Genomic DNA, 22,792 nt, shown 5'->3' on the forward strand with positions numbered 1-22,792 from the left:
AGTGTAGCTTCTTATCAGAGAAGTTTATGGAGTGGACAGTGATCAAAACATACACTAACAAGTGATCAAAGTGCAGAGATTAAGTGTCTTCTGTCGAATGATTAGCCACAAAGTGGACATCTGCATCACACCCTTTCACTACAAAGGCTCAGGGAACATAGCCAAAGTGCATCGTGGAAAGATCCTTAGGCTGAGGAGTTCCGGGACAAAACAGTATCTTCTGGGAATGACAGGGCTGTTGCACCTACGAACTCATGGTAGCTTTTCTTGCCTGCATAAGACCTATACAGGATGGAGCCAGTGAACAAGTCAGCCCGGATTGTGGAGGAGCGCACAAGCCAAAAGCTGAGGAGCCATTGACAGTTAATGGCTACTAGGGAGTCAGTTTTTCTTAGGGATGTGGTTCCTGGTAGGTTGACCTTGAGCCAGTCAAGGATCCCATACCCATGCGTATATGGGCAGCACAGGTTGGATTAGGGAGAGAGAGAGAGAGTTGAGAGGGAGTGAGTCCTGGAGGAATCCAGAAAGAGCTGGATGGGGAGTGGAGTGAATAGAAGCAAAACACGTGCTATGCATATATAAAATCCTTAAAGAATACATAAAAACAAAGGGGGGTTGCATCATATACTGTGCAAATAAATGTTTTCTTAAAAATATTTTTAAAAAGAAAAGAGGTGGGCTGGTGAGATGGCTCAGTGGGTAAGAGCACCCAACTGACTGCTCTTCCGAACTTCCGAAGTTCAAATCCCAGCATCCACATGGTGGCTCACAACCACCCGTAATGAGATCTGATGCCCTCTTCTGGTGCGACAGCTACAGTGTACTTACATATAATAAATAAATCTAAAAAAAAAAAAAAAAAAAAAAAGAAAAGAGGTAAAAGAATACACACCTTTGTTATCTGTAACCTTCTCCGGACCTCTTAAGTAATAAAATAAAATCCCATAGAGAAATTGGTGGAATAGATCAACATTGAGGTTGATTTGGTACAAGTCAAGAAGGATTCGGAAGTCAGTTATTATACTATCAGTGTCTAAAATCATGGAAGCTGCGTTCTCCTACAGTCAAACCTGGACTGATGACTTCTGGCAGAGCAATATGGCTTAGGGAAGGGACAGAGAAAGTGAGTTAGATCTTACTGCAACTCGCTTCAGATCCTCGAACTTCAGTGCAGTGCCGCATACGAAGGTGGTACAGGACGTGTGGCACTTCAGTAAGGTCTCCAGCTCCACGCAAGGGAGAGTCCTAGGTGAAACAGTTCAGTGGCAAAGGTGGGAAAGCCCAGAGGCAGGCCTTGTTTGGCGGCTGTTAGCCAATCGTTCTAAATCCCCAGTTCCGTCAGAAGACACCTGCATTCCATTATGAGTCCGTACAGCCAGAGAATGCAGACACAGCTAACTAGGTCCACGAATGAGTGTACGGAGCAGGCCTGAGCAATCACAGTGACTCAAAACCAAAACCCCCAAATCAAATAATGCATGCAAACATGAATCACTAGATAACAAAACCAATTCGATCACCCAGATACAGCATTCGGGGGCTGGAAAGACAGCACAGTAGTTAAGAGCACCAGCAGGCTCTCCGTGATGACCTATACAAGGTAGCTCCGAACAATCTGCAAATCCCAGCTCCAGGGGGAGCCAACGCCCTCCTCTGGCTTCCCCAGGTCCCTACACTCAAGGGCACACATCCACACACACAGACACATCCTTTAAAATAAAATCTTAAATAGAAAAAGATATAGCGAGAAGCTAGAGAAAGTACCCAAGGAGCTAAAGGGATCTGCAACCCTATTGTTGGAACAACATGATGTACTAACCAGAACCCTGGAGCTCTTGTCTCTAGCTGCATATGTATCGAAAGATGGCCTAGTCGGCCATCACTGGAAAGAGAGGCCCATTGGACTTGCAAACTTTATATGCCCCAATATAGGGGAATGCCAGGGCCAAAAGAATGGGAATGGGTGGGTAGGGAAGTGGGGGGCGCTATGGGGGACTTTTGGGATAGCATTGGAAATGTAATTGAGGAAAATATGTAATAAAAATATTAAAAATTAAAAAAAAAGATACAGCGTTTGCAAACTGTGACGTAATAAAACGGCTTCTAAACATATGTGGTAACACAGGCCAGAACGTAGGAACCAAACCTGTCACTGGTGAGTGAAATTTTAACACTCCTGTAAATAACTGGCAAGTATTTTAAACATTTTAGTAATTTAGAAAACCTAATTTCTTTGAAGATGTCAAAAAAATTTAGTAAAATAATAAATTTCCCAAGCCACAAAACATCTCATATTGCAAAAAATAGTTACAGAACATATTGTGTAGTACAATTAAAAGTTAAAAATCAATATTAATATTCTACATTGCTCACTGCAGCAATACATATGCTAAGATTGGAATAATACAGAGGAAGTTGGCATGATTCATGCTCCAAGATGACCTGCAGATTCATAAAGTATCCCACACTCTTAAATATATATGCTCGTCACATTTAAAATTTAAAAAACAAAACCAAACCAAGACTGCTAAAAGCACTATTGGCTTGATAAGTATTACAATAGTCCTTTATAATTATTCTTAGAAATAAATTATGTGCCAAGCGCAGGCCTTTAATCCCAGCACTCGGGAGGCAGAGGCAGGTGGATTTCTGAGTTCAAGGCCAGCCTGGTCTACAAAGTGAGTTCCAGGACAGTCAGGGCTGCACAGAGAAACGCTGTCTCGAAAAACAAAAAAAAAAAAAAAAAGAAAGAAAGAAAGAAAGAAAGAAATTATGTTAAAAGCATTGACTATATATGCCACAACAGATGTGCTTTCGTGAAATTTACAGCTTTGTATACTAATATTAGAAGTATTACTAGGGTAAACGCAGAGATAGTCTACAAGGTGAAAATGTATTATCTAAGAACAGCACTGAAGAAAGGATTCAGCAGCTAAGATGCACTTACTCTCCGAGGAATACGATCTCAATATTGATCTCCCCGGACTTCCGGTGGAGAAAATTCCTCAGGAAAGCAGTCACATTGTCAACTGTGATGTTTCCACAGACCACGATGAACCTAGGCAGCAAGAACGGGAAAGTGGATCACCCGAGGAGCAAAGAGACGGCTCTCCCTTGGCATCTGAAGGAATGGATTCCAAGAACCCCCCAAATAACAAAATCTATATAGAGATGTTCAATGTCCTCAATTAAAATGACACAAGCTTGCATGTAACCTACACACATCCTCCTGGCCTATTTGAAGACAACTCTAGATTATTTGTAAATCTAATGCAATGTAAATATTATGTGAACAGCTGTTACACTGCGGTGTCTGGAATAATGACAGAGAAAACAGTCTACATGAGTTTAGTATTTGTGCAAATTGTTTTTAAATAGTTTCTTTTTTTTTATTGGATATTTTATTTACATTTCAAATGTTACTCCCTTTCCCCATTTCCCCTCCAGAAACCCCAATCCCATTCCCCCTACCTCTGCTTCTATGAGGGTGCTCCCCCACCCATCCACCCACTCCCATCTTCCTGCCCTGGCATTCTCCTACACTGGGGCATAGCGCCTTCACAGAACCAAGGGCCTCTCCTCCCACTGATGCCGACAAGGCCATCCTCTGCTACATATGTGGCTGGAGCCATGGGTCGCTCCATGTATACTCTTTGGTTGGTGGTTTAGTCCCTAGGAGCTCTGTGGGGTCTAGTTGGTTGATGTTGATGTTCTTCCTATGGGGCTGCAAATCCCTTCAGCTCCTTCAGTCCTTTCTCTAACTCCTCCATTGAGGATGTCATGCTCAGTCCAATGGTTGGCTGTAAGCATCTGCCTCTGTATTTGTCAGGCTCTGGCAGAACCTCTCAGGAGACAGCTATGTCAGACTCCTGTCAGCAAGCACTTGTTGGTATCCACAATAGTGTCTGGGTTTGGTGTCTGTATATGGAATGCATCCCCATGTGGAGGAGTCTCTGGATGGCCTTTCCTTCAGTCTCTTCTCCACACTTTGTCTCCATATTTCCCCCCTTGAGTATTTTGTTCCCACTTCTAAGGCTGGCTGGACACCCAAAATCTGAGAGAACTGATTGTATCTTCCTGTCAGACTTAGAGGCAATTAGCTTAAACTTGTTTTAGATAAGTTGTATCTATACAGCTTTTAGATTTTCAGAATGCAAACACAAAGGACTCCAAAGTAAAAAGGAAGCATCCAGTTCTGTGGTTTTTCCCTCATCTCAAAAAGTGCATGCCTCCAAACCTTAGGATCTTTGCATTATACAAAGATTTCTAGGAAAGGTGCTGTTACTGTTAAAATTGTCATAGTTATTTATCACTCATAATAGATTTACTACCTCCTGTGTTGCAAAATTCTGTCATTCACATGTGTCATTATTCTCTCTCTCACTTAGGTTGACGTAAGTTGATTAAATACTCATATGAACAGATCTGTATGATAACATCTATCAATTAGCGAACATCCTGTTTGGATGGCGTTCTTTCTAACCCTATTCTCTTCAGTAAATGAAGCACCTTGGGTCTGTTACTATGGCAGGCAGTGTGTGTGTAAAATGAGATCTGGGGTCAAAAGCATCAAATGGGAGAGATTATACTAGAAAAGCTACTCACTTCTTTCCTTTGACTGCTTCGTAGGGCTTGGTGTATTTCTTCCTGGTAGAAAAGAGCTCCACCATTTCTGGAATGTAGTTTGCAAATAGTATCTAAAATAATAAGTCAAAAAATTCCTCAGGGCTTAATGTTTTGAAAGATAGTCCCTAAATTATAAGACTACAAAGAAGAAGACAAGTACATGTGTGTGTTTTTCATCTAGCACTGTGGTCTTCAACCTTCCCAATGCTGTGACCCTTTATTTTTATTTTTTAAAAAATTCCTTTTTGTTTTTTTAGAACTTTTTTCCTTAGATTTTATTTATTTATTTAATTTATATGAGTACACTGTCACTGTCTTCAGACACACCAGAAGAGGGCATCAGATCCCATTACAGATGATTGTGAACCACCATGTGGTTGTTGGGAATTGAACTCAAGACCTCTGGAAGAGCAGTCAGTGCTTATACCTGCTGAGCCATTTCTCCAGCCCACTGTGACCCTTTAATGCATGGTGACCCCCAACATAAAATTACTTTTGTTGCTACTTTATAACTGTAATTTTGCTATTGTTATGGACCATAATGTAAATATTTTGGAGATAGAGGCTTGACAAAGGGGTTTTGTGTTGTCTCACAGGTTGAGAACCACTGACCTAGTAGTAGGCTATAACAATGAACAGTGCATTTTTAAAAAGAAACCATACATCTCTGAGTTTTTTAAGAGTTAGGATTTTGATTACAGTTAGCAAAATGGTGTTCAGCTTTCAAAATGATAAACGTAAATATTAACCAACCACTCTGAGTTTGTCCCTTGATTGTGGAGGAATCTTAATCCAGCAACATGACTGCTATGACAAGGGATCGCATCCACAGACCTTCTAGGTCTACATGATCTGGCTGGAATGCAGACATGCCATGGATTACAGTATGATCTACAGACATGCCCTAGTATACACCTTTATTCCCTAACAATGAAGGTGAAGGTGAAGTTAGTTTGTAGAAGGAAGCAGCCATGTCATCTAACTGAGGGGCAGACAATGTGATGAATCAGAGAAAGATTTGACAGAATGGGTCAGAGACAGGATATGTCCAACTCTTATGAGAACTGCACAGGAAGAAGAGGCTACTTTTGAGCAGCACAAGGAGAGATGTGTGATGTTTTACTGGGACAGTTCTACTGAGACAGGTTACAGAGAGGACAAGCTAGACGCAGGTGAAGACAGAATGAGAGAGAGAATGAGAAGGATCCAGAAGATCAGAACAGATTGCCAGAGTTAATATAAGGCCAAGATGAGCAGTTCAGTGAGAAGCTGAGAGAAGCCAGACTGAATCAGTCATCTTGTAAAATTCGATTGTATGGATCTAGATGATCCCAGCCCTAGGCCTAGGGATAGTTAGAATGGAGAAAGAAATGCTCTGGGCTGTGTTGGCACAGCTATGGTACGGTTCTCATCTCATCCCTTCATCCGAGAAAATAAAAGGGACATTTATACTTGATGTTTTCTAACTTCTTTGTTATTATGAATTCACACTGTTTAGACAGTAATTAAAAAAAAAAAAGACAAAAACCTGGTAGCTGGGCATGGTGGTGCACATCTTTAATCCCAGCAATTGGGAAGCAGAGGCAGGTTGATCTATGAGTTCCAAAATGGCTAGAGTAACACAGAGAACACTATATGGAAAAAAGACAAACAAAGAAACAAAAATCGCTCTCCTATGATACCAAGGGGTCTAAGGTGATGACTGAACTGTCCGAAGGTAGCATCGGTTGTGGAAAAACACTGTTACAGTTTTTAAGAGATCAAAGTGAGAAGCGAGACTTCCTTTGCCCTCGATACTCTCTTGAACCAAGAATAAATGCAAACTAATCTGTAGCTTGCCTGGAACTAACTTGTGGTGTAGTAAGTGGGTCCTCATTGGAGATGTGTGATGGCATAGAAGCACATCTCAAATGTCCCTCCTCTTCAGAAGGAGGAGGTGTTGTTCTGACAGGAAAATATGGAGGAAGATGGGCTTGTTTGATTCAATGTAGAACCTACCTCCCTTCATCCCTGGGAACGAAGCAACTGCACTCCAGGTCCCTGGGTATATCATTTGGAAACTATATGGTCTGTGTGTTTTTTCACTTTCACATGCACGGAGTAAAGCAACATTCACTCTCGAATGTTTTGTTTTCTCACCATTTTAACTGCATGCTTTATTTAATACTTTAAAAGATAATAAAAAATTTCCTCACCAAACTCCCAAGGGTGAAGAAAACAATGAAAATCCGTCCTAGGGATGTCTTGGCTACCACGTCCCCAAAGCCAACAGTTGACATTGTTGCTGTCACCAGATAAATAGACTCAAAGTATGACATAGTCTGTGAGTTTCTTCCGTTGAGCCAGGGGTCACCAGAATTTTCCACCTGTCCAACGAGAGATGGCAAAGGAAAGGTCTGTGAATAGAAGACAAGGGAAGAAGGCAAATGGTGCCTCAATTTCTCCCAGTTCAATCCAAAGACAAGAGCAAATGACTGTGGCTGCTGGGAGAGCCCTAGGATTTCGAGTGGGAACAAGAGAACTATATTTCCGCCATCGTGATTAGCATTGACATCTGCTGGAGGCACGTGGCAGGCACCCAGATTTGGAACACCCTATAAAGTGGGTGCTTCCTGCTGCTCTGAAGGTCTAGAACTGTATCCTGGAGCCAGAAACCACCCTTCCTTTTCATTTTTAAGAAGATGCGGGAAAATCAATAAGGAAGTTGAGCTCGGGTTTCAGTGAGTGTAAGCATGTGACCTTAGTGTCTAAGGAACAATAAATGTTCCAAATTGATTGGAACAAGGCTTCAGTACCATCTCGTGGGTTAGAATCCCACACAGAGTAAAAGGAGAAGGCAAGCTAAGCGCAAGCTCTGTAGCTTCCTTTCTGTAGAGAAACGGAGTGCAAGACACCTGGCTGCCTCACTTTCCACAACATCCCCACTGTGGTGGGGCCAAAACAAACCTTCCTTACCTGAGCCCTGTCAACTATCTCACCATGGCAGTGAGAAAAGTGATTACATACACACAGAATTCTGTTCGTATTTTCATACCAACACATAATTTACAGGCAAAAATTTATATTTAAGATATATTTATATGTATACATTTATAATATATATTTATATTTGACTGCCTTTGTCCATCTTTATGGACAAAATAGCTTATGTATTTCCTATTTCTTTCTTTTGCTTTTTTTGTTTTTTTGAGACAGGGTTTCTCTGTGTAGTCCTGGCTGTCCTGGAACTCACTCTGTAGACCAGGCTGGCCTTGAACTCAGAAATCCACCTGCCTCTGCACCCCCAGTGCTGGGATTAGAGGCGTGTGCCACCACGCCCAGTCGCTTAGTTATTTCTATGCATAAACAAAGGTGATTAAATGTTGATAATTATCTGGAGAAATTAAGCTTCTGCTTTCCAATTAAGAACAGGACTGGAGGGGACTGGAGGGTTGGTTCAACGGTTAAGATCACTTGTTGCTCTTCCAGAGGGCCAGGTCACAAACATGGAGGAGCACAACTATCTTTAACTCCAGTCCCAGGGGATCTGACACTGTCTTCTGCCTATGTGGTGTATGCATACATGTATGCAAAGCACTACACATAATAAAGAATCACAGTCAGGTGTGATGGCGCACGCCTTTGATCCCAGCACTCGGGAGGCAGAGGCAGGCGGATTTCTGAGTTCGAGGCCAGGGTGGTCTACAGAGTGAGTTCCAGGACAGCCAGGGCTACACAGAGAAACCGTATCTCAAACAAACAAACAAACAAAACAAAACAAAAACAAAAACAAAGAAATCAAATTATAAAATTAAATTAAATTAAAAAATAAAGAAATCAGAAATAAATTTAGAGGACTGGAATGGAAAATAGAAACTACATCATTTCTCAAGTGCTTAGTCACTTGTTACAAGTGGTGTGCCAAGTGTTAGCACTTCCCTAACTTTTGAGTATGTTAAGCGTTAAGCACAAGTCTTGAGCACTGGCAACACCGGATGTCCTGTAGCTCATCCTTGTCGTGACACAGACAAGGATGGCATTGAATTTTTGCTCCTCCTGTCTCTACATCCAAAGCACCAGGATTACAGGCATGTGCCACTACACACAATATGACAAATATGTGTGTGTGTATGTATGTGCATGTATGTGTATGTGTGTATACGTGTATATGTATATGTGTGAGTATATGTTTGTGTGTGTATGTGTATATATGTGTGTGTATGTGTGTATATGTGTGTGTATGTGTGTGTATATGTGTGTGTGTATGTGTGTGAGTATATGTGTGTATGTGTGTGTATATGTGTGTGTGTGTGTGTGTGTGCGTGTGCGTGTACGTGTACGTGTATGTGTATGTATGGTGGTGGAAACTGAACACAGAGATTTGCGAATGTTGAGCAAGCACTCTTATCAACTGTGCTAACAGCTCAGGGTCTTCACTAGTTTTTAAGGCTTATGTACATCTAAAAATAAGTTTAAACCACACAGATTGAGGAGTTGTGCACGTAGCCCAGTGATGGAGCACTTGTCTAGAAGGGAAAGGCTCTGGGATTGATCCTAAGCTCTGGGGAAAATAAAATAAAGCAAGACAGTGGAACTGGGAAGCCACAGATAGAATTTACATATACACACACACACACAGACACACACGCACACACACACACACACACACACGCACATACATATATATATTTGATTTTTCAAGAAAGGGCTTCTCGGTATAGACCTGGTTGTCCTGGAACTCATTCTGTAGACCAGGCTGGCCTCGAACTCACAGAGCTGAGTGCTGGGATTAAAGGTGTGTGCCACCACCTGGCTCTCATATTTTGAGAGAGTACATTGAACTAAAATCCATCTTTGGTAATATCTTAACACAGACATCAGTATTATCCTTGAATAACATATTATACAGACTAAAATGAAACTAACTCCAATTTGAAGATCTTCATATATATTTGAATAACCTTAGAAAGTTTAACTCGTCGTCTTTGGGCATATTCACTCAATATTTCAAATCCCTTCTCATTGCCCCAGCCTCTCTGCCCTCATGTTTACAGTGGGAGAGAGACAACAGCCTCGTGCTGGTCCCTAAGTTCATTCAGCTCCTCTTCTTACCATGGTAGCACAAAACGGTCAGTCAATGGGGAGTGGGCTACATTAATGCCAAAGAATTATAAACATGGGCACGTAGAGTTCTTATCTATTCCATCTTAGTTCAAACTGAATTTCATGTTTTCCACATCTACATTTCAACTTTAAATAAGATACTCTAGGAAGGAAGGAAGGAGACATAGGAACCCCGTCTCCTCACCTCTGGTCACTCGTAACGCAATAACCACATAATAATAATAATGCAAACCTCAACATTCACATTAGTTACTGTGTGATAGGTGATCTTGATGGCTAAACTGATTGGACTGAGAAGTACCAGGAAGCTCGTGGAGCAAACTTCTATCTCCATCTGTGAAAGCATTTCCAGAGATAGCTAAGGGAAAACACCCAGTCTACATGTGGTTGCTCTGAATGTGGATGCTGTCGTCCTGTAGGCTAGGGGTGTTCAGTGGAGTAAAGGCCAAAAAGGAGAGCCCACGAATATAGGCTCGCTTTCTTTCTCCATCTCACCCACTCCTCTCTCTCTCTCTTACTTAATAAAGCAAATCCGTCCACACTTAAGTTGTTTTGCCCGTGTGCTTTGTCATCCTTACATGGTAGGAGTGCTAGCTGGTTCCATGTCAACTTGACACAAGCTAGAGTCATCTGAGAGGAGAGAGCCTACATTGAGAAAACACTTCCCTCCATGAGATCCAGTTGTAGGCAAGCCTGTGGGATATCTTAATTAGTGATTGGTGGGGGAGGGCACAGACAATTGTGGGTGGCGCCATCCCTGAGCAGGTGGTCCTGGGTTCTATAAGAAAGCAGGCTGCACAGCCACGAGGAGCAAGCCAGTAAGCAGCACCCCTCCATGGCCTCTGCATCAGCTCCTGTCTACAGTTTCTTGTCCTGCTGGAGTTCCTATCCTGACTTCTTTGGTGATTAACTGTGATGTGGAAGCTTTAAGACGAATAAACCCTTTCCTCTCCAACTTGCTTTTTTGGTCGTGGTGCTTCATCAAAGCAATAGAAACCCTAAGACAGCAAACACAAAAGTGGATGCTCACAGTCAGCTATTGGATGGATCACAGGGCCCCCAATGGAGGAGCTAGAGAAAGTATCCAAGGAGCTAAAGAGATCTGCAACCCTGTAGGTGCAACAACATTATGAACTAACCAGTACCCCGGAGCTCTTGACTCCAGCTGCATATGTATCAAAAGATGGCCTAGTCGGCCATCACTGGAAAGAGAGGCCCATTGGACACACAAACTTTATATGCCCCAGTACAGGGGAACGCCAGGGCCAAAAAGTGGGAGTGGGTGGGTAGGGGAGAGGGTGGGAGGGTATGGGGGACTTTTGGGATAGCACTGGAAATATAAATGAGGAAAATACCTAATAAAAAGTTAAAAAAAAAAAAACCCTAAGACAGTAGGTGTGCATACCAGTACGCAGGCATCGTTTCTCTAGTTATGACATTAGTCTTTAAATTCATCAGTCATTACATTTTTGCTATGCCTCTTCATTCTCAACTTCTTACTTTTAATTCACCTCTGTGGTTTGATTTTTTTTTTAATTTATCAACACACATTTCCGAAAGGGGGGCTGTTTTCCCTTGCAGACTTATGATGCAAGATATGTATACTTTTGAAAGAAAGATGAAATTTCAAGACCTGTAAGTCATATGAAGTACTCAGAAACTGCTGGTTGTTTGTGAGCCTAGAGGCTGCCTGGGGCTGAGAATAAAGAAAAACAAACCCAGGTATGCCCCGTAATTAAAACATTCCTGGGAACAGCTTAACCTTAAAGATAAAGAGGACTGTGAGGACATAACAGGGCTATCTAAACCGAGTCAACAACTCACAGAACTCTGACACCCTGCACATACATTTAATTTTTCTGCTGATGTTTGAATAAGCCAATAGTGTGTCCCTATGCTGAATTCCACACCCCTAAGCCCCTTACCCCATAAAAACCCCTAGCTTTCGAGCCTCGTGGCCGACATCAGTTATCTCCTGTGTGGGATGCATGTCGGTCTGGAGCTTAAACGACCTCATGCAATTACATCAGGGCGGTCTATTCATGATTCTTTGGGTGCCCGCTGAATCAGAAATTGAGTGGGGGTTTCCCCACTAGGTTCTATCATTTGGAGGTTCCACCAAGATCTGCATGACACCCAGGAACCCCAAAAGACCCCTTGGAAGTACGTGTGTTTGTGTGAGTCTTGCATGTTGTCTGTTGTCTACGTGTCTAAGTGTGGCACTGCTGAATTTGTGTCTTGGTTTTTCAGTTCTGAGATTGTGGGTTTGAGTCCCACCTTGTGTCTTGGTTTTTCAGTTCTGGTATTCTGTATTCTGGCAGCTGCCACTGTGGCCTGTGAGGACCTAGTGGCTGTGGGAGAAAGACGTTCTAAGGCTCTGCAGGCTGCGACCTTGGAAGACGTTCCAAGGGTGACCCTGGAGGAAGTGCCCAGGGTGAGGGACAGTCAGAGAGGTCTGACTGTCATCTGGCAGAGTGAGAAAAATAATAATGTGCTTTTTCTGCCAGAAAGGGAGTCGATGTGGAATCCGACCCCTGTCAGGAAGTCGAGTTTGGCTGGTTGTCTAAGTTCAGGAGCGGACGAGTGTGCTTAGATATACTGGTGTTTTTTTCTCTGTTGCTGTCTTGTTTTTGTTTGTGGTTTTCATCATGGGACACAGACAACGTACATCGGAGGTAAAGTGGAATCCCTCCCTCCCTGTCTGTCTGTCTGTATGTCTGTGTGTCTGTCTGTCTTGTTCACTTGTGTGTCCTCCATTAGACCACCTTCTGATTCTGTTTTGCTTTTGGTTTGTCTGGTTTCAGGTCTGGTTTTGGTCCCAAGGGGTTGACTGATTATCTTGGTTTGGTTTTAGACCAGTCTTAGGTTCTGGGGGCCTTCCCATGGAGGCCTTCCATTTGGGTTGGTCGCAGTGACAGTGAGATGTGCCAAAACATTGCAGGCCACAACACTGGAGGATGCTTTGGTGTCAAGCTGGGAAGTTGGATCTGAAACAGTCCTTCTCAACCCAGCAGCAGCTAGAGTTCAGTATATGCCTGGAACAGATAGTGTCAGGCTTCTCTGGAAATCGCGTGTAAGACGCCCTGTATTGGTCTTGCTTGTGTTTGTCATTTCTGTGGTACTGTGATTCTATGGTGGTTGCCTGAAAAAGGTTTCTGTGTGTGTCTTGTGTGTCTCTTTGTGTTCAGACTTGGACTAACAACTGACGACTGTTTTTGAGTTATGCCCTCTGGAATAAGCCTAAGAATCCTGTCAGATCCCTATGCTGACCACTTCCTTTCAGATCCTCAGCTGCCCTGCCTCCTACTCCAACTCCATGGAGCAGCCAGCGGGTCACAGTGGTCCTGCCCATGGACCTGGAGCCTAGGGAGAAATGAGCTCAGAAACCTGGGGCAAGAGAGGGGTGGTCCCTGAGAAGTCAGTGGCCCTGGATGTTGTGGCTGCTGAAGAGAAAAGAAGAGGAGGCTGTGGGAGTGGCCAGCCAGGAGTATCCTATGGTGTTCATTGCCCTGGTTGCTTTTCATACTTGCCTAATGGTATTCCCCTGTCCCCTGCATCCTGTCTCTTGTTAACAGAAAAAGTGTTTTCACTTTGAGATATCAGTGGCCCGGTGCAGCCGGCTGTGAGAGCTGCATTCCCTTCCCTGCCCTACGTGTTTTCTCTTCTCAGGCGGCCCTGCCCTGAGGTGCTGGCAGTGAGTCTGTTCCAAGCTCCAGTGAGAGAGGCATCTGCCCACTTTGGGCTTCTGTCCAAGGTAAGGAGCACCTGCGAGTCTAACTACCAGGCTCTGATGGAGGTCTTGTCTCTGTGGGACTAGAAAGTGCCCCAACAATTTGACCGAAGTAATAAGAAGTTACAGAAGTTAAGAGAAGGACAGGGTAAGTCGGTAAGAAAGTTAGTGTAAGTCGATAAGAAAGGGCAGAAGAAGAGAAAGGAAGGAAGGATAGAGGTCTGCAAAGAAGTGAGCTAAGAACAAAGCTTCAGCAGACTCAGGAGAGATGGATGACAGTGGCAAATAGAGAGGTTAACAGTGAGGAGAAGTAAAAATAGAGATGAAGGAGATTAGAGAAGTCTGAGACGAGAGAGATACTCTGAATGAGAAATATTTAGAGGAAGAACCAGTAAATAAGAGATAGACAAGAAGAATAATTAAGGAAACATAAGGCTGACAAAGACAGAGACCAGAGTCAGAATCAGAGATGTTCAGTGAGAAAGAAAGATAAACCAGTGCAGAGGTGAACTATGAGAAAAGATAAGTGACAGAATATAGATGTGATAATTAAATAGCATCCAAAGGAAGCAAAGACAAGGAGGAGGAACAAAAGATAATATATATAGAGAGAACATTATATGAGATCTCCATTACAGTTAGGAAACAGGAGCAAAGAGAGGTAAATAACAAAGACTAGAACCTAGCAAGGTGGCACATGCTGATAATGCTGGCACTTAGAAATGATCTGTAAGAAACAGGAAGCCAAGGAATTAAAAAGAGATAAGAGAAATGAAATGCTGGCCACAAGAGTCAGGGAAACTAGAAAACTTACATAGTACCTGGCAACAAAAGAAAGCTTTTGGCTAAAGATCAATGTGTTTACTGGAAAAAGGGCACTGGGTGAGAGACTGCCCCAACAAAAAGAAGATGAGCACCCCCCCCCCATGACCAAACCCTTCACCTGTTCGTGGCTAAAAGTAAAGAGATAACAAAAGGGGTGCTAACACAGAAGCTGAGTCCTTAGAAGAGGCCAGTGGCCTACCTGTCAAAGCAGCTAGAAAAGAGACTGTGTTTCATATTCCCCCACCAACCAGTGCAAAACAAGTTAGAAAAGTTCCTGGGCACTGCGGGCTTTTGCAGATTGTGGATTTCAGGTTTTGCTAAATTAAAGAGATAAACAACTCTTCGTATAGAGAAATAAAGAACAACCTTGGATGGCCTTGGATGCCATTAAGACTGCCCTAATGTCGCCCCCAGCTTTGGGACTTCTAGATGTGGAAATCAGATGGCAGATCTAACTGCCAAACAGACATCCCAAAGAGCAAGGATCCTGACAGTCTGAAGATATCAAGTTATAGACAAATTAAGATTGGTAAAAGAAACCCTGTATAGAATAGTAGAAACTGAAGAAAGAAAACTAGTCCTCCCATGGGAAGACAGACATGACATCTACTGGAAAATAGACTTTACTGAGAAAAATATGTGTATGAATACCTTCTGGTTTTTGTGAACGTTCTCAAGATAGAAGCTTTTCCTGTAAAAATGAGACTGTTGAGATAGTCATCAAGAAGATTATTAAAGAAAATTTTCCAAGGTTCGGAGTGCCAAAAAACAATAGCGTCAGATAATGGCCCTGCCTTTGTTGCCCAGGTAATTCAGGGTGTGGCCAAGTATTTAGAGGTCAAATGAAAATGTGTGTACAGACCTCAGAGCTCAGGACAGATAGAAAAAATGAATAGAACTCTAAAAGTGGCCTTGACAAAATTAACCATGGAGACTGGCATAGACTTGGTGTTCTTTCCCCTTTCCCTATTTAGAACTGAGAACACTCCCTCTTGATTCAGACTTACTCTTTTTGAGATCCTTTATGGGACTCCCATGCCCATCACTGTCTTAAAATGATGTGTTTAAACCTATGTTGTTATAATAATGATCTGTATGCTAAGTTAAAAGGCTTGCAGGTGGTGCAGAAAGAAGTCTGGTCACAACTGGCTACAGCGAATGAGCAGGGTACCCCAAAGACATCTCACCAGTTCCAGCCAGAGATCTGATCTACATGCACCTACATCATGCCCAGACCCTCAAGCTTCACTAGAAAAGTCCCTGCCTAGTTCTGTTTACTATTCCTTCTTATTCTGTTTTTGTTACAGCTTATGGTCCTCCAGCATCAACACCAACCTAAAGTTAAGATAGAAGAAGAGTATGATTTCTATTCTCCACATAGAGATAGACTTCCGAAATTCTAAGATTAGAATTACTTAGTAGAAGAAGAGGGGAATGAAAGAGAGATGAAATTTCAAGACCTGTAAGTCATATGAAGTACTCAGAAATTGCTGGTTGTTTGTGAGCCTAGAGGCTGCCTGGGGCTGAGAATAAAGAAAAACAAACCCAGGTATGCCCCGTAATTAAAACATTCCTGGGAACAGCTTAACCTTAAAGATAAAGAGGACTGTGAGGATATACCAGGGCTATCTAAACCGAGTCAACAACTCACAGAACTCTGACACCCTGCACATACATTTAATTTTTCTGCTGATGTTTGAATAAGCCAATAGTGTGTCCCTATGCTGAATTCCACACCCCTAAGCCCCTTACCCCATAAAAACCCCCAGCTTTTGAGCCTCGTGGCCGACATCCATTATCTCCTGTGTGGGATGCATGTTGGTCCGGAGCTGCATGTCGGTCCGGAGCTCCGATATTAAACAACTTCACATAATTACATCAAGGCCTTTTCATGATTCTTTGGGTGCCTGCAGAATCGGAAATTGAGTGGGGGTTTCCCCACTAGGTTCTATCACTTTCATATAAGCTTCATATTGTCTTCTGGTGTTGATCAATGCTACCGAGAAATCCAATGCTGTTTCTTTTTGCTTCCTTCCAAAAGCCTGTCTTTCTTCAGCGTCTACTCTCTTATCCTTGAACATCAGAGGCTGCTTCAAACATGACAGAGAGGGTAGATCCTTAAGTGTATCTCTGTCTATTCTCCAGCCAGTCTTTCACTACAGGGCTGGCCTCCCTGCTTCTGAATTTGTTCTGTCTTGTTCCCCGATATGGCTTCAGCTTCATAAGACAGTTTATTCTTCTGATATCTTTGAGCCTACTCTTTTCTAAGGTTTCATAATCTGTTAGTCACATATTTTTCATTCATGATTTTTAGAAATCATTTTACATTTACATTTGACAATTTCATACATGTATATAATATATTTCAGTCATTTCCACCTTCCCTCATTAGACTTTCTCCCACTGAATCTGTTCTTCGTCCCAACAAGTTCTGCTCCTACTTACGAGTCTTTTGTGTTCTTGTTGTCTTGGAGGTTTTGTGTTTGATTCCCTGGGTTATTAGGATTGCTTCCAGGAGCATGGGTGAGGAGATATTGATTGTCATGGGCTAGTTACGAGTGGCTATTCCACTGATGGTCAAAATATTCTATGCCTTCATATAAAGCATAATGTTAGATTTTTATATGCTCATTTGTACTTCTTCAAACAAGGAGGTATTTTTTCTTAACTTTTTTGTTATCGTTCCCTTTGGCCAATTACATTTAACAGTTTATATCCATGGTGTTCTGTAACAACCTTTTGTTATTGTGTGTGTGTGTGAAATTTAAGCCTAGGCACCATACAGATTTCTTTCTAGTTAATATTCAAACTTGAATGGTATTCGCTGGGCAGTGGTGGCATATGCCATTAATCCCAGCCCTTGGGGGACAGAGGCAGGTTATCTCTGTGTTTGAGGCTAGCCTGGTCTACAGAATGAGTTTTGGGACAGTCTGGGGTACACAGAGAAACTGTCTTGAACCACCACCACCCCCAAATTTTTCTTTCTTTCTTTTTTTTTTCTTTTCTGTTGTTGTTGTTGTTGTTCCTGTTTTTTGAGACAGGGTTTCTCTGTGTAGCCCTGGCTGTCCTGGAACTCACTCTGTAGACCAGGCTGGCCTCGAACTCAGAAATTCGCCTGCCTCTACCTCCCAAGTACTGGGATTAAAGGCATGTGCCACCATGGCCCAAATTTTTCTTGAATGGTATTAATGGTTACCTGAAAGATTGTGCAAGTACAGGATCGTGAGGCAGGGGGATAATTATAACTTTGATTTGGAGGTGTCTTTTCCAACATCCTCTCAAAGAAATCTGCTATTTTTGTGGATAAAGCTCTTTAGGGGTTTTTGCTTTTGTTTTGGTTTTTTGGATTTGTTTTGTTTTGTTTGTAATGTTTCCTTTTGTTGTTGTCTACATTCTCCAAATCAGTGCAGTTCAGAATAGAATCCTCTCACTCCTCTGATGGCTTCTCCGTATTTCTCTGAATGAATCCCTGCCATACACTTCCTTTCCTTGAGGTCCTGCGTATCCACCATGCACCCATGCTTACAGAATTGAAGAAGAGACTTCAAAGATTCAGAGACACGCCCAGTCCAGCAGCCCCTGCTATAGCAGGCAGCAGCTATGTGGGACGTAAACTCAAGCAGAAGTTCGGTAGCACAGGTTGAGACCCAGAGACTCGGTGGGCAGAGACCTGAGGCTTCCCTGAGTAGTGTCTCCATGATTTCCTACAGCCTAGCACCCACCCCCAGCTGCGGCATGGGGTAAGAGCAAACTCCCCAAGGCCGTGCCCTGTGGCTGAGCAGACACGGGCCTACAGCCCTACACAGCTATTCTGTTTATGACCCCTAGTGACTTTGAGAGAATGGGTGACCAGACTCCTGTATTCTCCCAGAGAATCCAGAAATCCACATTTATATGAATGCTCCATAAGAGTTAGCAGTTAACAAAAGAAAGAAAAAGAAAAAAATTAATAAAGTAATTAGACCAAATAAAGCATGCCTTCAGGCCTCGGGGAGCCTGAGAACTTCTCATTGGAAGTAAGGGTAGAGGATATCTTAGTGGCGTCTCCTCTAGAATTCTGGGACAGCAATGGTTGCTTCTGCCCAGGAAAGAACACGACTCTTGATCCAGTGCTCCCTGCTGTGACACTTCAGGAATCTCCCTCCTCCCTGAACACTCAGAGGAGGTGAGGCTAGTTTCAAAAATATCCAAGGTTCTAACAGAGTTTGCATTCTGTATTTGACTCTCTTCTTGTTTTTTTTTTTGTTTTGTTTTGTTTTGGTTTGGTTTTGGTTTTGGTTTTTGTTTTTTGAGACAGGGTTTCTCTGTGTAGCCCTGGCTGTCCTGGAACTCACTTTGTAGACCTGGTTGGCCTCGAACTCAGAAATCCACCTGCCTCTGCCTCCCGAGTGCTGGGATTAAAGGCGTGTGCCACCACGCCCGGCTTGACTCTCTTCTTTTCTTTTCTTTCTTTTAAGATTTATTTATTTATTTCATGTCACTGTTTTCAGACACACCAGAAGACAGCATCCGATGACCATTACAGATGGTTGTGAGCCACCATGTGGTTGCTGGGAATTGAACTCAGGACCTCTGGAAGAGCAGTCAGTGCTCTTAACCGCTGAGCCATCTCTCCAGCCCCGACTGTTTTCTTAATAAGCTGTGCTATATATATTTTTATAGTTATCATTAAGTTAATTTGAAAGAGACCCTCAGGTCAAAAGGACTTTTACTGTTTTCTTTCTGTTTCTTTGAAGACTTGTGGTCTGAAGCCTTTTAGCACTGCTCTTCAGTTTCCCACCCCCCACCCCACCCCAGCCCCGCAACTTCTGATAACTCAAATGTCCTCCAGCAGTGAAACCCCGAACCCTTCCTACTGAGGAACCTTACAGTGCCCCAGTCAGCAGAGCAGAAACAAGCCCTTTCCAGAAGAATAAGGCTGGCTCCAGATCTCTCTTTTCCAATGGCAACTCAACGGCTCCCAATAACCATCCGGTTTTCACAAGTCTGGATTTCTCTCGTGGGCTTCTCTCCCTAAGTTCTGGGGATGAAACCCACAGCCTTGGACAGGCAAGAGCTCTACCACTGGACTGGACCTCAGTCCTAGCTTCTCCTTTCTTTCAGTTTACACAGTTATTCAAAAGTTAAGAATCCTCAAACCTCCATGAAGATTTACCAATAAATCTTATGCTTTATATATCATAGACCTTTAGACCTGAAGAGATTTTTTCCCCCTGACACCAGATATAGAAATAATGAAAGAGGAAACAAAGCTATCTTGATAGTGGGAGATTAAAAACAAAATTATGATAAATGAGGGTAGGAATTAAAAAATAAAACCAAAAAGGTTAAAAATAAGAAAATGAACCTCTGGCGTGGTCCCTCTCCAGTTTCAAAGAAAGGATGGTCACACTGGTGGATGCCATTAGAGACTGCAAAGATGCTCACACTGGTGGAAGCCACTGGGGACGGCAAGGATGTTCACACTGGCAGATGCCATTATGGGGGATGCTGTTAGAGACTACAAAGATACACTGGTGGATGCCCCTGGGGACGGCAAGGATGCTCGCATTGGAGGATGCCCGCATTGGCGGATGCCATCAGGGACTGTGAATTGCTTACCAGGTGAAGGAATCCTGCTGCTGTGAACCAGGTACTGATAACGATTGACAACAGTTTGGAAAGCTTCACTGAATTGCTAAAAGAACAAGGACAAAGAACGGTTAGGTCTCTGCAGGCAGGTTCTTTTTTTTTTTTTTAAGATATTTTTAGATATTTTCTTTATATACATTTCAAATGCTATCCCGAAAGTTCCCTATACCCTTCAACCCTACCCCCCATGCAGGCAGGTTCTTAATCAAAGCAAACACACAGCCCTCCAGGGCTCAGCTTTCTGCTCACTGTGTGGCTTGCAGATTGGAAGGTACAGCATTGCCTGGGGCTCTGCCCTCCCCTTCCGGTCAGCATGGCCACAGGGCCTCTGTATCATTCATGTATGCGCTATGACCTGGAGAAACACAGCAGGAAACTCGCCTGGTGTGTATGTGTTTTTTCGAACGTTACAGATTTTACCGTATCACTCACCAGCCTGGTGTTTTAGAGGCATGATTGTGGATCAATAGTCAATCGATTTGTAAGGATATAACTTTGTCTAATGTAGTGGGACAAAATGGCAGGAGTCCAGATGTAGACTTGTAATATAAGATGTGAATAGATTACAGGGATGTCACAGCATATGCTGAATTTATACTAGAATCATTGAAGCAAACGTATCAAAGAGGATTACATTTGTCAAGAATAGCCTTAAAGTTTAGCCGAAAAAGCTTCGGTTTCTGGCCTGGTCATTTGCCGTGTAAACATAGTCTTTTCTGCCTTGATTTCTTCATAATGCATAGTTAAAATTGAGATGCACCTAGACTATAATATGGACACTTCTAATAAGAATGCAGCACTGTTTTAAAGGGAGAAAGTTTAGACTTTTATTATTGTCTTTTGAAGATATTAAGTTGCACTATTTTTATTTATCTATAATGCTAGGTTTGAACCTGGCACCTTGAATATAGCACTCTCCCATTCTCCTGCTCCAAGCGATCGTTCCCTGCTGCTGATGGACATCTCTCACGCTCTGAGGAACTGTTGGCTATTCCTCTCGACCTGAAGAGGTGTTTACTTTACTAGCCAACAAGAGGTGACTCTTTAATTGATTACTTTTGTTCTTTCACAATTGTATACATGTATACAATGCATGTTGATTACTTTGTCCCACAATCCTAACTTATGATCCTGCCGATCCCCACCCTACCAGTCTCTTTCCCAGACTCATGACCCTTGATTTAACTAGAGCTGTCTTCTGAGCAGTACATTGGAATGATCCATGGGAGCCTAGTGGCGTCTTTACTGGGTACACAACTGACTCTCCATCTCCCAAACCTATCAGTATCCCATGGTTCATCAGGGAGGGAGGGGCTCAAAAGGCACCGCCCCTCGCTCCATGCCTGATTGTCAATGGACATATTCTTGTGCAGACCCAGGGCACACATCCACAGCTACTGCAAACTCACAATTGCAATGGCTGTGTCTTGCCCAAAAGATACCTTTGGCAGCCCGTCTCCCTATTTCCTGGCTCTTACATTCCATCTGCCTCTTCCACAACATTCCCAGAACCTTAGAGGGATAGGACACATTTCTCGATTGGGGATAAGCACTCATGTATCCCTTATCAGTGCTTTATACACCCATGAGTCTCTGCATTCACCACCGATCACTAGAAAAGATGGTGTCTCTAAGTCTGAGAGTAGCATTTGTCTGCTGGTATAAATGTAAGTACTGAGAAGACAGCTTTACACTATGAAATATAGCTAAACAATAGCATTCCGCCCATGTGCCCTTTGCCTTCCTTAGTGCATACGATCTTCCTTGGCATGGATTCTTAACCAGATTCACAGAACCGGGCATGGATTCCCTCCTGTGGTACAGGTCTCTAATCCAAGCAGAGAGCAGTTGGTTAGGCCCACCCACAACAGCAATGCCACTGCTGCACAAGTGGGCACATGTGGTGGTTTGAGTACGCTTGGCCCAGGAAGTGGCATTACGAGGAGCTGTGGCCTTGTTGGAGGAATGTGTCATTTTGGGGACGGGAGCTCTGATACCCTTCTCCTAGCTGCTTGGAAGCCAGTTTTCTCCTGGTTGCTGCCTATAGAACTCTCAGCTCCTTCAGCAGCACCATGCCTGTCTGGAAGCTGCCATGCTTCTCACCATGATAACAATGGACTGAGCCTCTGAACCTGTAAGCCAGCCCCAATTAAATGTTGTCCTTTATAAGAGATGCCTTGGTCATGGTGTCTCTTCACAGCAGTGGGACCCCTTAAGACACCCATCTTGCCTGGCAAGTTGGTCTTGTAGTACGTACAGTTCACGCCTGGGTAAGCCAGGTGCCTTTTCTACTATGTAGCTTGCACAGTGTCTTCAGAGGGGGACTGTGAAAGCTAGCCCAGCAGAGAGGAAGCTTTTCAGTTTCCACCCACACTGGTTTCTCTATCGTATGTAACAAAGGTATGCAGTGTCTTCAGCAACTTATCACCTTTGATAAGTCTGGGAGAAATGACAAGAGGCTGTACTGTTGGGGGTGGGGTATCTCTGATCCCAACCAGGAACTCTATGGGAGGTATTCTACCTCTGCCACTGGGATCTGTTTAACAATCCACAGCTTCTAGGAGCAGCTTTTGAAAGCCACAGGGAGAGAGGCGATTCTCCATAACAAAGGTACTGCATCGGCTGACTGTTGTCATTTTGGTCTTCTTGGTTTTGTTTTGGGTAGAGAGATCTGGGATTAAAACCAAAGCTGACTTTACACACTGTAGCTTTGCAAAACAAGGAGTGAGCAGTCTCTGTACAAAGACTGCCAAGTTTTCAGCCAGGGTGCTAAAGGACAAATGAGGAAGAGAGTGGGTGACAGGCACCACGGATGCTGAGTGACAGGCACCATGGATGCTGAGTGGGTGACAGGCACCACGGATGCTGAGTGACAGG

The 22,792-nt window shown here is 43.2% G+C and overlaps 1 protein-coding gene and 1 non-coding gene across 2 annotated transcripts in view; one reads left to right on the forward strand and one right to left on the reverse strand.

Annotated features, from left to right (window-relative positions):
• The window catches only part of Kcnu1 (potassium calcium-activated channel subfamily U member 1), an 83,901-nt gene that overhangs the window by 46,576 nt on the left and 14,533 nt on the right, over positions 1 to 22,792 (reverse strand). The window contains exons 7-11 of the mRNA XM_085843490.1: positions 19,886 to 19,961; positions 6,822 to 6,992; positions 4,606 to 4,697; positions 2,948 to 3,058; positions 1,140 to 1,245 (exon numbers count right to left, since the gene is read on the reverse strand). Coding sequence (XP_085699616.1) covers positions 1,140 to 1,245; positions 2,948 to 3,058; positions 4,606 to 4,697; positions 6,822 to 6,992; positions 19,886 to 19,961 — 556 coding nt within the window. The remainder of the gene's footprint in view (positions 1 to 1,139; positions 1,246 to 2,947; positions 3,059 to 4,605; positions 4,698 to 6,821; positions 6,993 to 19,885; positions 19,962 to 22,792) is intronic.
• Positions 2,366 to 2,472, forward strand: LOC147002477 (U6 spliceosomal RNA). Its single transcript, XR_015048888.1, has one exon. It is a non-coding gene; the product is annotated as a U6 spliceosomal RNA (small nuclear RNA).

Source organism: Mus caroli, unplaced genomic scaffold (assembly GCF_978045245.1).
Source record: "Mus caroli unplaced genomic scaffold, Mus_caroli_1 scaffold_10, whole genome shotgun sequence".
NCBI lineage: Eukaryota > Metazoa > Chordata > Mammalia > Rodentia > Muridae > Mus > Mus caroli.